The sequence below is a fragment of the Pseudonaja textilis genome, chromosome 2 (assembly GCF_049901715.1).
Source record: "Pseudonaja textilis isolate UNSWEBS1 chromosome 2, rPseTex1.2, whole genome shotgun sequence".
Lineage (NCBI taxonomy): Eukaryota > Metazoa > Chordata > Lepidosauria > Squamata > Elapidae > Pseudonaja > Pseudonaja textilis.
The window spans coordinates 64,823,921-64,841,474 of NC_141991.1; the positions used below are offsets into that span (position 1 = coordinate 64,823,921).

Sequence of the window (17,554 nt, forward strand, 5' to 3'; positions counted from 1 at the left end):
TAATTCTTTTCAATGGAGTGAAATAAAGCTTTATAGTCAGACAACAGGATATTTCTTGAATTCAAAAGCTAAGGGTAAAATGCTTGCTTTTGGAAAAATTCTTCATTGAGAAAAACAAATGTCTATGCGGTGTTGAGTTAAAATTTTGCTGCTTTTCTATATCTTCCTATATTAGGCTGTAGATTAGAATTCTAAACTGACAAGTAATGTGGATGATGATTCATCCAGTAAAAACACTTGACAGGATTATAACATTTCAAATTACTGTATCGCTGTATTTTAATTTTAAAAAACCAATCAATTATATTGTTATGCTTATATGCAGGACTTTATTAAGTATATATCATATTTTCTTTTTTTAAAATAAAGGTCTCTTTTGAGTGTTGTGTTCTGGGACAGACCAAAAAGCTTGCCAAGAAAAGCAAATTTGTCAAATTGCTGACAAGGTTTTCTTCCTGTCTCATGTTTGACAGGCTTTATCATCCCATCTTAGAGACATACAACTCCCTTTAGTAATTTCTTTTTATTTTCTCTTTTAATACAAAAGAAACAAGCAGACAAAACCCCGTTATCCTACCTCCACTTTCCCTTCTACCCCCACCCCGCTCCCCCACCCTCATCCAGGAGTGCAGCCTCCCCTTTGCTGCTGACTCCAAAGTCAGTTTTTCAAGGAGACATCCAAAATGCTAGTTCTCTTCAATCAAAGTTAGATCCAGATCACTGAAGTCTGGTTGGAAGAGTGTCCTTTTGCTTGCTAAATTCCAATTTATTTGTCTTGCTGCTTGTACTGCTGCTGCTTCTTCTTCATCATCATCTTCTTCGCTTTCACTGAGCACCTGGATACAATTATTAATGGGACTGCAAGGAGCTGAGGGTGATTGTGGGCTGCAAGTCAAGAGCCATGATGGATAGCCACTTTCCTCAGATTTGTCTAACTGACAGACTTCCCCTGCAAATGGTTTCTGTCAAAAAAAATAAAGAAATGTGTATTTCAACACGTTTATCTTGTGTTCTAATGTCAACTTGTAGGCATACACATGGTTAGGTGAATTGGAACACTAGTATGACTTACTATAGTGATTGCTCAGTTCCAGAAATTAAATATCATTATCAAAATTGCATTATTATATAAGAAGCTGCTATTATGACTAGAGACATTTTAAGTGTCCGGCTTGGCTGGGATACAGACATGAATGTCCAAAAACTGCTTTCATTAACAAACCAAATCTGACAAATCTATAGCAAAGTAGTGCTCCCATACTTTCTAAAACATTCTAGATATATATAACCCATTGTTCTATTGACATCTCTACTACTTCTAAGCTATCTTTATTGTTTTATCATAGTAATTTTATCTACGGTTTCTGCAACCTCTGTCTATAGATTGCATTACAGATAAACTAACAACCAGTTGTTCAAAGTTATAATGGCAATGAATGAGTGGTACTTACGATCAGTCCTTGAAGTTCTGTTTTGTCCCAGTACCCACATGATCACCACTTGTGACCTTCCTGGTCAGCTTCTCACAATCCAACTCAATGGGGAAGCCAGCAGGAATGGCTTCTGTTACTTTCTCCCAATTCTGCAGTACCCATCCGCACCTAGCCACACTTATGCTGAGCTGCAGCAGCCACTTATGTATTCTGCCCTCCAGGGCACCAACCCCACCCCATGTTCTGCCATGCCTACATTGTGCTGCAACAACCACCTATGTTCTATCTAGAGCAGGGGTCTCTAACCTTGGCAACTTTAAGCCTGACAGACTTCAACTCCCAGAATTCTCAGCGTTGAAGTCCTCCGGGCTTAAAGTTGCCAGGGTTGGAGACCCCTGATCCAGAGCACTCACCCTGCCCTTGAATGCACCGCATCAGCCACCCATCCACTGTTTGCAAGCCACCTGGGATTTGCAACTTTTTGTCAGCTTCCCACTTATTTTGCTTGTTGGAAGGTGGCAGAAAGTAGTGAGGAGGTCCTGACTTAACAGCAATAGGGACTACAAGGATCTCTGTTGCTAAGCAACACGGTCCTGTGACATTCCACTTTACAACCACATCCTTCGTGACAAATTCCAGTTCAATTACCATTGTTTAAAAGGGGACCCACCTGTGGACTAATCTGAAAAAAAAATCAGGAGTTTTCCATCAAGGATCATTGAGTAATTTTTTGCTTGTGAATTCAAAAGAAAAAACAGGATCTATAGTGGAATGCTTTGTTCTAAGTATGAAGAATACTGTGAACTGTCTTCAGCTATTTGGCTCTAATTCTTTCTCATGAATGGTTTCAAATAACCATTGACTCTTCTAACAATAAATTAATATCCTACTAATACAGGTCATTATAAATCCCAGCATTCATCAAGACAAGATTATTTCACTGACGATATTACCTAGTTTATCTGCAATGTAAACAACCAAGCTCAGAGAACACTAAGGACCCCTCAAAATTATTTCAATATAACTGCCAATGCAAGTCTCCTCTTTGGAAGGATCTGTGTTATATAAGATCTGGTCTGCCATTTCTAATAAATCTACATGGAACAAACTCCTCAATTTGCAACCACAATAGAGGCCAAAAATTTAGCTATCTAAAATTTAGTGGTGCAATCATTAAGTGAGGCATCATGTGACGGAACACGATTTTATCTTTTTTGCCCTGACAATCATGACTGCAACTTGTGACCTTCCACGTCAGCTTCCCAAGTGATTGGTTGGAAAGGTCGCAGATGGCAAGTGACTATAGGATGTTGCAACCGTTATAAATGTGTGTTGGTTGCCAAATGGCCAAATCATGATCACATGACTATAGGGATGCTGCAGCAGTCATAACTGCAAGGACCAATCACAAGTGACTTTTTTCAGCGCCGTAATATCTTCAAATGGTCACAAAACAAATTGTTGTAAGTTTATGAATTTTGTTGGGTGCAATATACAGGTAGTCCTCAACTTGCGATGGTTGCTTAGTGACTCTTCCAAAGTTATGATAGCCCCCAAAAGTCACTTATGATCCAGATTTGAAGACAGCCCGGATTCTTCCCTTGGTCACATTTTGGGCTTAGCAATTGGTCCACATGTATGGCTGTTTGCAGCCATGTGACTGCATTTTACAGTCATGTAGTCTGCAATTGGTCATGTGACTGCAAGTTAGTGTTTTTTTCCCCTCTGGAAACCAGCATTTAACTTCTGGGTTCCAGCAAACAACACCCATTGCAGACAATAGGTTTGCTTAACCACCATGGATTCATTTAACCACTGCAAAAAATATTGTAAAAATGGGTTGATCACGTGATGAGCCACTTAATGATAGGCAAAACTTGCAACCGTATTTGCAAGCTCAATTACAGTTATAAATCGAGGACTACCTGTAGATAACCCCCAATGCTTTCCAGAGTGGGTTGTACTCATTTTAACGCATTGCTTAGCGCCATATAATTGTTGAATGTAATGTGTTTTGCTCCCCAGAACAATCCAATTTTATTTCAGTGGTTTTTCAGGTTTTTTACTTCCCTTTCACTTCAACTTTTCATTGATTTTACGGGGAGGTTTCGATCAACATCAAATGATGCTTCCTTTCTTACCTGATTCATCTTGTAGAAATCAAGTGAGGGCCGATGCCACCTCACATCCTCTTCATGGCGCCGCTTGAGACCACATTTCCTGGTGTCCAAGTCACAAGGCTGTGAGCGGCTGCGAGGGAGGCTGTGCTGGTGCCGAAGGAGCTCTGGTGTGGAAGTGGTAGAGCTCTGCGGGGATGGCAAGAATCTGACCGGTGACAGAGAGAAACGGCGTTGCAGAGGGTAGGGCTGCAATGTCTCTCCAGCCTCCCATGGTACACTTGCTGGCGATTCTCGAGACAGAGCCAGACTGAAAAACGGTGGGCTCCTGCCACCAACAGCACCATCTTGAACACACTGATAAGAGGCACTGGGGACTGGATTGAAGCAAAGTCTGTTGGCTTCCTGAACCAGGTTCTGGGATTGTACTGCTAAAGTGTCCACTCCACTGGTCTCCCGACGTTTGATATGTGTCCACACTTTGGAGCCCAGGGGTCTCCAGACAGCTTGCCAGCGGGAAAGGTCTTCGGGCACTGAGAGTGAACGACAGTGTCTTTTGGTAGGGGGCACAGAAACTTTTTCTGAAACTAAAGAGTTGGTGGCCAGTGCTTGGGATGCAAGATTGTTCAGAGGGCTGTTTTCTGGGCTGCAAGTTGGCAAGGGAAGGCTTACGCTGGACTGTTGGTAAGGAACCGTGTTGTCTTGGAGATGGATCTTTGGACAGGGAGCTAGGTCCCTCCATGAAGTCCCCTCTGTAAAGAACAACATAAGATAAGAAATTTAAGTTGAGAGGCGTAGCTGTCATCCAGATCAACTTAGTTAAATATTCTATGACATGCAATTTAACAAAAAGATACTGGATTCCTCACATGAAGTTGGAACACTTTCCAGCCTACTCCTTTAAACATTTTAAATATATTTAACAACTATAAAGAACTGCTTAGTATATTAACTCATAAATGATCTAAATTTAATTATTCTTCCTTACCTGTTTAACTAATGTTTAACTTAATTCTCCAGACAAATATTCACAATCTGGTTCTTTCTAGTCCCTTAATGATGATAATGGCAGATAAATAAGAGGTTTCTGAATTAAGGATGTGATTATTTCTTACTGTACTGGAAAAGGAGATGTTTATGGATCAAAGAAAGACTAATGCTTCTTGGAGAAAATCACATTTTCATAGAGAAGCAGCAGCATACAGACAGAGGTTTACATCATCTATGTCTAGACAACATCTTCTCTATGGTCTGCAAATCAGCTAATTGGAGTTTAAAATCTAGAAAAGGCTTCCTTAGATCAATGGAAGACTTCAAAGAATTTAAAAGCAGAGAGGACCTATGAAAAGCTGCAAAGAACCAACACTGGATGGATTCATCGGGGGAGCTGGAACCAGGGCCTGGGAAGGATGGAAAACACTGAACAGACTGTGCACAAGTGTAACAAGATCCAAAGATACTTGAACAAATGGCAGTATCCGGTAACTTCTGCCCTTTTTCAATTGTGGTGACATGCAGACAACAACACATATGTTAATCTGTCCTTTGTGTCCTGATCAATGTACACTTGAGGACCTCATGACAGCACGACAGAACGCAATTAATATTGCTAGTTTCTAGGCAGGATCTGTTTAATACCGGTACTTTAATGTTGTATTTTATATTTTATGTCATAGATTTTAAATTTTATGTCATAAAGTATGCCTTATTTTAATTGTGATGCTTCTGACACGAATAAACAAACATTGTTGCATTCCATTTATAGTTGGATGTTAAAAAGGGGGGCGGGGAATAGACACTATCACTTTTATTTCTTTCTACTGGAGAAATTAGAGAGAGAGAGAACTGACTGATCAATGTAAAACACACTTTTAGTTTATTTAAAAACTTCCTGTTTTCAAATGTTTAGCATTCCTGAGGATATGTTTTCTATTGTTCTCTTCCATCTATATGGAAAAATACATTTAATGCAACTACTGGATTTTAATACTGCTACTTCCTTCCTAGTCATATCTTTAGAAAAGAAAGGCAAAAAACATACTTTTTAAATTCTATTAAGATTCCTTTGCCCAACACCCTGCGTGTAACTGCAAAAACAGCCAGAATTACTCGTGAAAATCATCAAATGGGTGAAGTACAAGTTAAAAATACATGCAGTTATGAAGTAAACACAAAGAAGAAACTCTTAAGAATTATCTGTTTTTATATGTATAACATTTGGTTTTCTCAAAATAGCTAAAAATCAATATTGATTATTTGAGCCAAAAACTTCCACCCACAAGTAAAAATATTTATGTTAGGTTTGGACATGCAATTAAGGGAACTAATCTATAGTGTAAGGAACAGACATCAGATAGCGAACACCAGATAAATTGTGAAACGTAAAATTATGATTTTAGACAAGACAGAAGGGAGAAGAATCATTATCTGCAAGACCAACAGAATGATAGCCATATTAAATAATAAGCTTTAACATCATAGTTAATATATAGTAGCATAAGCAATAGATATAGAACTCTAAAGACGTATTCCTTTAGTTTTTCTTAATTTGAGAAGTAACATTTTGTAGAAGAAACAAGATCCCTGAGTTAGATTCAAATTCTGACAGGCCAGTAATAATCTATACAATAAGTAAATGAACAGGTTTAATGCCAAATTTTATATTTTACAAACTATCCAGGAACTTGCTAATGAGAAAAGTAAACATTATGGCACTTATTACTTTAAACAATATTTTCAGCCAATGCATTAAAACATTTATATATAAACTATTCCAATTCCAAATGTTTACAATATAATGGTGTTTAAGGCAAATTGCTGTGCAATATATGGTAATAACTATATAATATAGTCGCAAGATGTTCAGAACAGTTACAGGAATGATTCATTTTGGGAAACCGTATTTCCTTTCTCTCTTGTATAAAATGTGCCCAAAAGGAATTGGGCATGTCTTAGGGACTAAACAATAAAAAAAGAAATCATACAGCAAATTAAAGTCTTACTTTTAAAAATAAAAGCTATTTTATTCAGGAGCCAATTTCAGGAACAAAGTTTGCTTTATTTAAGGGCCATTTAGGAATCCTGTAATATATATAACTTAAAATATGACTTTATAAGTAATATTATTCCAACATTCTATTTGTAATAAGAGTGGTAGCATATTAATTTTAAATGTTAGAATATATGCTTTAATTTATTCACCTTGAATTTCTTACACTGCATGCTAAAATTGCTCTATTTATGTATTAAGCTTGTAATATTATTGACTATTAAAGTCCCTTTAAAATTATTCATCACGATAGGTTTTTACTTTTTTGCTAGAGCCAGTTTTTAGAAAGAGTTTTATTATATTATACATCCTAAAATTCTTACATAAGAATACCACTGGAACTATTTATTCAAGTTATACATTTACCATCGGAAGCAGCTAATATGGATACTGCAACATGAAACTATTGAGAACTTCCAGTACATACATACAGAAATAAGAAACCTACAGTTTAAAACCTATTAAATTTTTAAAACATTTTCCTCCCCTACAGATAGCCTGAAAATAGTAATCATTGTTACTATTTAAACATTCCAGCTTTTATCTTACTGATTAAAAATGAATTTTTAAACTGAAAAATGAATTTTGCTATTTTGACCAAAGGTTCATTTAAGAAGGGTAACCGTATTTCAAATATATAGCCTACACAAGAAGACCAGAAAGTAAGTTTATCTTGTTAACTATGTGCTTCATGTAGAAAACATAAGAAAAAGAAGACAAGAGATGTAGGCACAAAGAGTGGAAGTCCAGCCAGATGTTCTTACCAGGCGTTATCTGGAAGGGGCTGCCACAGCTGGCCACATTAGCATGATCGGGCAAAGGCTAGGAAGGGAAACACAAAAAGTCACCATATCACAGCAAGGACCAGCACTTTATAAACAGGTTTAGTTCTGCAATTGCCACCATTCTAACAGCATTCAAATATGATGCCCCCTTCCCAATTCAGCATTCTCTCTAAGTATACAACATTTAAGTTTTACCCCAAGGGAATCTTTCTAGCTTTTCAAATAAACTGAAAGCTGAGATAGTTGGGATAAAATAATCAATCAGAAACTATGATTTACTCAAGCTTGATCACTAGACTTCTATGCCACGCTGTCAACCCTAGACTAATAATTATGATGTTTGACAGAGTTTTAAAATTTTCCATTTATGCTTTGCCAATTTTAGATTAAAATTTTAAAGATACTTCCCTACCCCACCCCCACGGGAAATGTGAAAATGCCAGTGGAAAAAAAACTTTTACATTTTATCCATGAAATTAATTTACGGTACTTGTTTAGTTGGATTCCATTTTTAGTTTTTGTATTTTTTCCAATTTTTCAAAAGCTCTCTGAATCAATGACAATATAATGTTAATTATTTATCTGTATGAAAGCTCTATTATTGAGAAAATGAGCAGTTTTAAGATAATTTTCTGAAATATGACTTACCAGATTATCTACATTCTAATATCTTCAAAAATCTTTAACAATGACAAAATATGCCCGACTGAATTTCATGTCCAGCAGAAAATTAGTTGGAAAGGCCCATTTATGGCATCTTTATCCCTCCCCATCCTGTAATGGTTTGCTTTCAAATGCTGACAGACTAACATATAGCCACATTACTGGGGTATATTTTCCATTCCAGATCACTAGTTTCCTGTCGCATAGCTTCATCTACTCAAAGAACATTACAAGAACAAACTTGATCGTACCTTTCCTGCAAAAGCTTCATTAGGCCACATCCCATTCTTGGAAGTCTACACCTCAGTGTTCAAACTTCTGGATGGAAAAGATAAGTTCTATTCCTGGCTGCACCTGCAGGGACTTTGTGCTGCTATAATGTATTAATTTCCAGGCACGTTCACCATGGACTCCAGACCTAAAAAGAATCAGGAAGCACATGCTTCATATTCCACTGAATCACTCCCTTTTAATTTATATTTTGATATAGGAGCATATAATCCTTGGTTTTTCAAGTCAGCTCAGCTCTCCTTAGGTTACAAGGATAGTCTGTGGAGGGAATTTCTTTGTACAGCTGTTTCTGCCCCTATTAAGAAAAAAAACATGGGAAAAGTACAGACCTAGAAATGCTTTACATTAAATAATTAGGATGACTGGAAATTAAGACGACATTTACACAAGCTTAAAATTGGTGGGAGAACAAGACTGTCTTTACCCTGGTTCATCTTATCCTCCAGTTGCACTGTTGCTGGAGTGGCTCTGCTCACAGGTACTCATGCTTTAGCAACCTCTGTCTTGTTGCAACATACTGTACATGAGTTTCAGCTGATCTATAATATACCAGCATGCATAGTATTGTGTGTACCAAAGTTTTGCCCGTGTAACACTTCAGATGTGAGAGCTGTATTAGTGTTCCCAGGATTCTTCCAGGTGCAATTCAAAGTGCGGGCTATCACCTTTAAAGCTCTACATGGCACAAGGTCAGACCACATGCGAGCTGCCTGTTTCCATTCATTTGTGCCCATCTCACCAGATCTGGCAGGGCAAGCATGCACTGGATCCCTTTAGTGACATAGATTCATTAGGCAGACATAAGGGACATTTCTTTTCTGTTGCCATGTCTGTACAGTAGAACAATTTCCCCTTAGAAGTAAGGATGGTACTGACCTCCTTGGCCTTAAGGAAAGCTGTAATAAAACTAGTTTTTTCTCATATAAGCATTAGGGCTAAGTTGTTAATGAAGCTTGAAGTTAGTGAATTTGATACTGAGGATTAGGTGTGATATACCTTGACTTTCATATTCTGCATGTTATAGTTCACTGCTTTTTTGCATTTCCATTCATACTGTTTTATTGTTTTGCACTGTGATGTGTCCAGAGTTGTTTAATATCAGTGATCATATACATTTTATGAATAATAACCCTTAGAAAACAAGCAATTACATATAAATTGAGTTTCTATACTTCTGCCATAAAGGCTGCATTTAGAAGCCTAAGACATTTAGCATGGAATGGTTCTGGCATCAATTCTTGTCAATGTACATGTGCAGTTATTATACCAAAATATTTGCTTAACGGTCATCCTATGGAAGCAATACACTTGGTATTTATTCTTTCAAGCAACAGAATATTGTAAGATAGGAACAAGCAAGTAGCACCATCAGAAGGTGATGGAAACACTGGTAACAGCAAACAAAACCAGGTGGTGAGAAAGGCCTGAAATAAACACACATTTTTCTAATTTATTCTATCATGTCATCTTAATTTTGTGAGAAGAGAATATAATAATACAAGATGTTGCAACAAACTAAACTCCTAATGCTTAAGACAGGCTTATTATGTGATCCAAATAAACAAATTTATACTTATCTGAAATTTTCCTTCTGCAAACTCCATAATTTTAAGAACTCTGTTACCAGTTCACAGAATATCTCTTATCCTTACTATTATTTAATAAAATTCAGTCTTTCTCCATAAATGCAATATAATTGTTATGCTAAATCAAAGCAGAGAAACATGTGCTTCAGAACTTATTTTAGTAGTGGCCAGCCAGAAGGCAAAAAAAATGTTGTAAGTAGAGTATTTTAGCAAAATTCTTCCATTTTTTGTGACTACAGCTACCTATAGCATATAATTTATGTAGTAGGTATCATCATGCAGCATTAAATTCCACACCTTAATCATGTCTACACATAAAATAGCCTTTCTGTTCTTAAACAGGCTACCAATGATATTTTTCTAGTGGAAGAGAATCTATTACCCACCACTATGAAATTTAATCCCAACAGACACTAGTAGTTTGATAAATATACAAATATATGGGGTGGGTGGAGCAGGAAAGTGCCTAATGATGTTTCTATTGATTTTTAAATATTAAAAACTAGTTATTCCATAATCTCAAAAGTAAAATAGTCTAAGCAAGTGCCTAGATGATCAAAAACTGCTTCAGGTCTACTCAGTTTTATTCTTTCAGCAAGAAAATACTCTGTTGTTGAATGACAGGTTGCTAATTACTCTTTTTTTGAGCTACCTGTTGCTCATCTCAGCTTTATATGTATTTAAAAAAAACACTTAGGCATACAGGTTACAGGTTCTCACCCATCCTTTCACATATTTACTTTTTAAAATGTTCTGTATCTCCTGATGAGGTGTTGGATAAAGTAAGCATGAAAAATTTCACAGTCACTGATTCCTGCTCTCTCTGAATAATGGCCTCTTTAAAAATATCTACTGCAAAGATACTGGCAGTTTCTGAAGTTATTTTAGCTTTTTCAAGCTACAGAAGTGAAGCACAGATTACCTGACAAACAAAACTAAAGTTTCAAAGAAGATGTAAGTTACATAATAAACCCCATTCTGCCTCTACAGAATCTAGCATACTACTGGTTCTTACAGGTAGTCGTTATTTAGCAACTACAGCGGAGACAGCAACTTGGTTGTTAAGCAAAGCAATTGCTAAGTGGATGGTTTATTGGTTAGTCTTATGACCATATTAAAAATATAAAATTAAAATAAAATACAGGATATAAGTCCAGGGTAAAATAGGCAAAAGGAAAATACAGCAATAAAATACATGTGTGTTAAATATTGCTAAATGAAACCATGACTGATACATAAAAATATCTATTTGAACTGCAAACTTATATTCTAAAGCTGGTTTGTTAACTTATATATATATATATGAGAAAAATCATACCAGGTTGATGCTGAATGATATGCATTTCAATTTCTCCAAGCTCTGCTTTTGTAGCTGCTCAGTTATCAGTGTGATCATGGCTTCTTAGGAACGCCTGGCATTTTCTTGAGACTCCAGCACTTGCCAGTCTTCTGCCTTCCTCAGCAAGTCCAGCTGTGTTTAATCATCATCAGTTACTATATCTGCTCATTCACCATCTAGCCAAATTCCATGTCATGCTCCTGACCCCTGCAGGAAACAGACATATTAATGCATCCTACTTGTTCAATTCTGATCTGTTCCTTAAAACTTGCACGTGCACATTATTTTTTTCCTTGTATTAATCCCTAGCTGCAATAGGCAGGGAGAAAGCAAAGTCTGACAAGCAAATCAGATTGCAAAGTAGTATTTCTTTCTTTCTTTTACTAAAAAATGTGTGTGTGTGTGTGTGTGTGTGTCTGGTGTGTGTTCTGTATATGTGTATTCTGTCCCAAAGAAGTCCCAGGGCATAAACTAACAGTCAGCAGAAGCATCCACGATTCTCTTATCCTCTTAAGCAGGACTCAACATCTTGTACCAAAACTTCAATGATGAATGAGGCTACTTAAATACTTTTTTGCAGAAACTCAAAATCTTTTGACTGTGATTCCTGAAAATTTACAATACCATAATTTATCATTCAAAGGAAAAGTCTTAAACACTTAAAAAAACAGTTTAAAATCCCATATAAGCTAACACTCACTTACACATATCACATAGTCCCACTAAATATTCAAATGCTGTAGATACCGGTAGAAGTGATTGACACAGTCATCAATGAGTTTCTTGCTATCTGGGAATTTGAACTGCCTGCCTGTCTAAAATCACCCATCATTTTCATTTTTAATTTCATTTTTTAATGTTTCAACAGACTCTCCTCCAAAGTTTCAATGCTTATTTTGTGATACAAATCTAAGAAACTATATTTTCTTCAGTATTTAGATCTCGCCCCTAATGAACCAGGTACAGTGAATGAAAATAAGTAAAACAAGTGCTAACTCCATAAAATTCAAAATATTATAAAGAGTTCTGGTTAAAAGCAGTGAACACGGAATGGAAATTAAAAATAAATATGGTAAAAACCAACTCTCAAAAATAAGGCGTTCAAATGATCATTAGCTACTCTTCAAATGCTCACTGAAATAAAATTCTCTTTACCGTCTTCCTCAAAATAGATATTGCGGGGGTGGTCAGGGCTTCTGAGGACAAGCTAACTGTCTTGTAATGGGGCAGACAATAAGAAGACCTGTCTCCAGGCTCCCACCCCCTCACTCCTAATGAAGAAAGGGATCCAAAGCATCCTCTCTCAGCTTAAATAAAAGCAGGTTCTATTTGGAGGAGACATTCCTTAAGATGTAGGGGGCAAAATCCTTGAGACTTTATAGCTTAATACCAAAACATTAAACTATATCCAGAAACCTAGTGGCAATCAAAGCCAAGCCTGCAAAATAAATATTCCATGCTAAAACAACTCTGATATGTTAGCAAGTGAGCAGCTTCCGAGTAGTTTTCCAAAGCAATAGACTACACTTGAGGTGCTAAGGGCAGGAGTTACTGTAACCAACTTTTGTGCTCCCAAAAAGGCTGCAACTGGAATACCAGCTGTGAGTGACCAAAATATAATTTCTACTTGTTGATCAACCAAGAACCATAGGTCCAGGAGAACCCCACGATTTGCTCCTTCAAGGATACTCTCTCAGTCTCCAAAACAGGAATCTAACCAAGGTAAAGGACTGATCACTGTATCTTCTAGCTCATACTTCATCTATCCTGAGGTAAAGGCTTCTTCCACGTGAGTCAGGCCAAAAAAGTCTGAGACAAGCCTATGGTTGCAACAGAAGCTATGAATTCTTGATCCCATCCAGATCACATGTCCAGAGCATGGAAACTATAGAGTCCACCAGCTCCTCCAGTGCGGAACAACTAAATACCAGTCCTTTAATTTTAGGAGGGAGGACAGTATGCCAGCAGTATACCTAATTTGCCCCCACAAGTCAACTTCAATTTGTGAGGCAGGACATTTGGTGACAACAAGATCTCTTGTAAGATCATCACCACCATCAACCCCCAAACCTTGAACTCATAGTTACAAAAGCATTCAAAGTGAGGGCAAATCTTAGATAGAACTACATACCCTTCTTTGCCCAATCAGAATCATTATCACGCCAAATCTAAACATTCATCTACCTCTTAATATGGAATGTGGTTTTATTATATAGGCTTCTGATATTCGCGAACAGCAGTCTTAGACCAGGTTGTTAAGTAATCTGGTCTTCCATATCCATAGAAGAGGTAATTGAGTAGAAAAATTCATGTTCTCCTAAAATGAGCCGTGGTGCCACAGTGGTTAGAATGCAGTACTGCGGGCTACTTCTGCTGACTGCCAGCTGCCAGCAGTTCAGCAGTTCAATTCTCACTAGCTCAAGGCTGACTTAACATTCCATCCTTCTGAAGTCGGTAAAATGAGGACCCAGATTGTTGGGGGGCAATATGCTGACTCTATAAACCATTTAGAGAGGGCTGTAAAGCAACGTGAAGTAGCACATAAGTGCTATTGCTAAAACATCCTGCTCAAGGCATACCCTTCCTCTACTATCACAGTAGTAATATGCCCTTGCTCTTAGTACTCCACCCTTAAGGTCTCAGACCTCCTGCCCCCACCATATTTCCTATAAATATAGTTAGCGGTCCAGAGTTACTTTATATGGATACCCACATAATCCAATGAATAAATAAATAGCTTCTTAAATATATTATGTCAAAGCATACAATGCTTCATGATAAGGAAACCAAACTAATTACTGTATGCAAAAATATGAACAGTCTCATAGTCCACATGACTTGTTTCTTATCAGCACTGCTCAGCATTCAATAAATTGCATTATAAATTACAGTCACTATTTAACATTGCCACCTTTATCCCAGTTTGAGATTCCTTTCTTCATTTGTTTAACTAATCTCTCATGTTGTATTTTACTAAATTATTTACTTCAATTTTCATTATACTTTACTTGCTTTTGGAATTCCTTGCTAATTTACCCTTTTGTTTTGTACAAGTTAATGAAAATTAACAGTAATATTTGTTTATCAACATAGACAAACTTATATATATATATATGCAAAACAATTTTAAACTGTAGCAGGAAACAAGTTATTTGTTTCATTAATTCCAAGGAAAAGCAGATTAATGTTTATACAATACTTTGAATATTACAAAGTTCAAATCCTATGCACATTTTACCTATAAATAACACTGGCTAAATGTGGCTTATGTCTAAGTACATAGCAACAGGTTTTCACTGAAACCAATCTAGTCTTTGTAGTACAATCCAATAGATATCAGCATACTTGCTGATTTCAATAAACCTTACTTTTGAGGAAGAATAGTATTTTTGTCAAGTAATCTACCGGTAGTTCACAAATCATGCTGTCCTAACATCTTTAAAAATAATATGTTGATTAAGCCACAGTTATTTGTACTAAGCTATAAATTACAATTCACAAATCATAATGGCTAGGTTTACACTGTAGTTGAAGTCAAAACAAAATAGGTTTATAGGTTAATTTTAGAAACTCAGTCAATTATGACTATCCAAGGATTAGTATAACTCACTCATCATTCAATCACAAGTGACTCTATTTCAGATTAAAATAGTTGGCAGCCTAACATCTATCTTAAAGAAATTAGAATAAAACAGGAAAGATCTAATGATTTTTTTAAAAAAACCATACTTTTATTTTTTTATGTTTCATTTCTTAATTATTTTTTAGTATCTTTAACTTCCATTATATCCTTTCTGCTCAAATATTAATAATAAAAGTGATACAAAAAACTTTTTGCCATCATGGGGGATAGGGGCTCCATAGATTTACTAGTCTTATCCTTTGAAGTAAATAATGATTAAATATTGCAATGATAGAGAAAAATAGAATTCTAAAGAAAAAAATACTGTACAAAGGAGAAGGGGCTTTTATTAGAAATCTAGTACTAATTTAAGTAGATTTGCTCACATTCAGTCTCTCCATCCTCCTCTTCTTACCGCCCGGTTTTATTCTCTTCTTCATTGCTTGCTTTAAATGTTAGGGTCTTTTAGGGTGGACACCTACCCCCTTTTTTATATTTGCTTTTGAAATTCAGAGAGGCAGAATATATTAGTGGTGCTAAATAAGTAGAAACAATAAAAATGCATATTCAAAAATTAGACTCATTAAGAATTAAGAGGGCTATCTAAAAAACCCTTTTTATCCTACATTTTAAAGAGATACCTACAACAGTTCAGTTACTATTACAAATTAACTGCAATTGTAAATTGAGGCTTTGTTCACACAACACGCAAGCCCATAATTAACCCAGCTCTCTGGGTATATAGAGCACACTAACCAGTAAATTAAACACACAGTACTGGCTGGGTTTGCACAATGCAAAAAGAGTCACACACTTTATTTTATCCTAGCAAGTTATGCAAAACCAGGCTTACTTTGGGGCAAATCCATTTAAGTTAATGGAACGTTCCTCTACATTCCTACATTTTCCATTTCACTTAACTAAAATAACCATTAAAATCAACATTACACTTACCATACATAGGTGTTTATAAAATTTCCTCAACTTTTTCTGGGTTAAATGTGTCTTAGATGCCAATCGAGACAATTTACATTAGCTCTATTTTAAATTTAATCAAGAATTGTAATCCTGATTCATTTAGCAGTTAATAGAGTATACTAGATTTGCATCTGAAAGAAGTTCAGACCTCTGCTCAGTCAGGGAGCCTACTGGGTGGCCTTGAATAAGTCAGTATCTTTCCACATTAACTACTAGGACTATTGTGAGAATCAGCTAAAACATGTACAATAATCTTCCACAGATCTCAAGTAAATAATGTAAAAGAAGCATGGAACAAGAAGCAGAATTTAAATCTTGTATTATCTGGAAAGCACCTCCTGATTATTCTCCAGGACTGTTAGCCAAAATTATTCTTTTGCTTCATTTCCTGTTCTGCAATTATACACTGCATCTTCCTGTACTCCTCCTTATTTTAATAGCTTCAGGTCATGGGCCTTTAAAGGCTCCAGATAAATGAAGCCATTTTCCTTGATGCCTTTTAAACATTAAAGCCGAGCATGCCAACCCCCTTAAAAGAAAGTATTTTCTTTTGCAGTTGGTTTCTCATCCCGGCCTCTGTAATTTGATTTCATTCAGTTCTTTCAATTACATAATTACCTACTTAGTAAGCACAAATCAAGAGGTAGGCCTTAAGCAACCTCAGGGTTCCCTGCTACAAGACACACACACACACACATGCTAGTAAGACTCCACGCCAAGACTGTATCACAAGCAGTGTGATTCGACTGCTTTTAAGAATGGGTCCCATCAACCTAGTTTTAGAAATGCATCCACAGGGGACGCAGTCTCTTAACAAAGCAGGCCCTGTTCCACCCTCTTCCGAAGGAGCCAATCACCTCCTCCCCACTTCTCCACCGAGGCCCTCCATTCCACCCCAAATTCCCATACAGATTCACCCACTTAGCGACAACAGCCACCTCCTTGCCCGAAATCCCCACCTTGCCTCTCCCTCTCCATCAACACCCACCCCTCCCGCACAAAAACAAAACCACCCCGACTTCCTTTTTTATGACAACATGTCCACAAGCCCCCATCTCTCACAAAGACCATCCCACCTTAGCCTGCTGCTTTACCCCCTTCACGCCCAGAGTCTCTCTCTCTCTCTACTCCCCACATTACCCATTCAGGCTCTGCAGCCCCTTCGGCACGTACCGAACACCCGATCCCTCCTCCTTCTCCCCCCCACTCCTCACGCCTGCTGGAGGGGGCGGCAGCTCCAACACCTCGCGGCGGCTCAGCCAGAGAAGTAGTGCGCCCCAATAGTCTCATGCGCCCCCCACTCCCTATTCTAAACACCGCTGGAACCAACCATCTAATTGAAGGGAGATTGCCTCCTGGACTCGCAAGCACTGGCAACCGCTGCCGGCCGGCCCTCTTCGTCTTCCAGCTGCCGCCCCCACCCGGCGGCCCGGGCTCCCAGCCCCCAGCCAGGAGCCTCCGCTCCCCTTTCCGTCAGGAGTGGATCGACCTGCTTGGGCCGAACCAACCACACAACAGTGGGGGGTGGTGGTGGAAGGGGGTCAAATCTCTCGGGCAATCGAGAAGGCAGTTTCAGAAAGAAGACTCACGCATCCGTCCGGAGATAACACACGCCTCCCTCCGGCTATGAAAAGATTTCATCTTTTACGAGGCGGACTCACGGCCCCACAAGTACCCCCCATGGACCATAC

General features: G+C 37.5%; 1 protein-coding gene across 7 annotated transcripts; it reads right to left on the reverse strand.

Moving 5' to 3' along the window:
- Positions 1–508: 508 nt before the first annotated feature.
- FAM53C (family with sequence similarity 53 member C) lies at positions 509–17,550 on the reverse strand. Of its 7 annotated transcripts, none has more exons than XM_087924139.1 (7): positions 17,194–17,499; positions 15,272–15,384; positions 11,243–11,470; positions 8,299–8,465; positions 7,364–7,421; positions 3,575–4,302; positions 509–962 (listed from the first exon to the last, which is right to left on the reverse strand). In XM_087924139.1, the coding sequence occupies exons 4-7, from the start codon at positions 8,326–8,328 to the stop codon at positions 687–689; spliced, it is 1,092 nt and encodes a 363-aa protein (XP_087780265.1). In that variant the 5' UTR covers positions 8,329–8,465; positions 11,243–11,470; positions 15,272–15,384; positions 17,194–17,499; the 3' UTR covers positions 509–686. The 7 variants fall into 7 exon arrangements, with proteins under 7 accessions (XP_087780265.1, XP_087780264.1, XP_026581850.1 ...); XM_087924138.1 differs by having other exon boundaries at positions 8,299–8,633; positions 17,194–17,338; XM_026726065.2 differs by lacking the exon at positions 15,272–15,384 and having other exon boundaries at positions 8,299–8,633; positions 17,453–17,550.
- Positions 17,551–17,554: the final 4 nt, after the last annotated feature.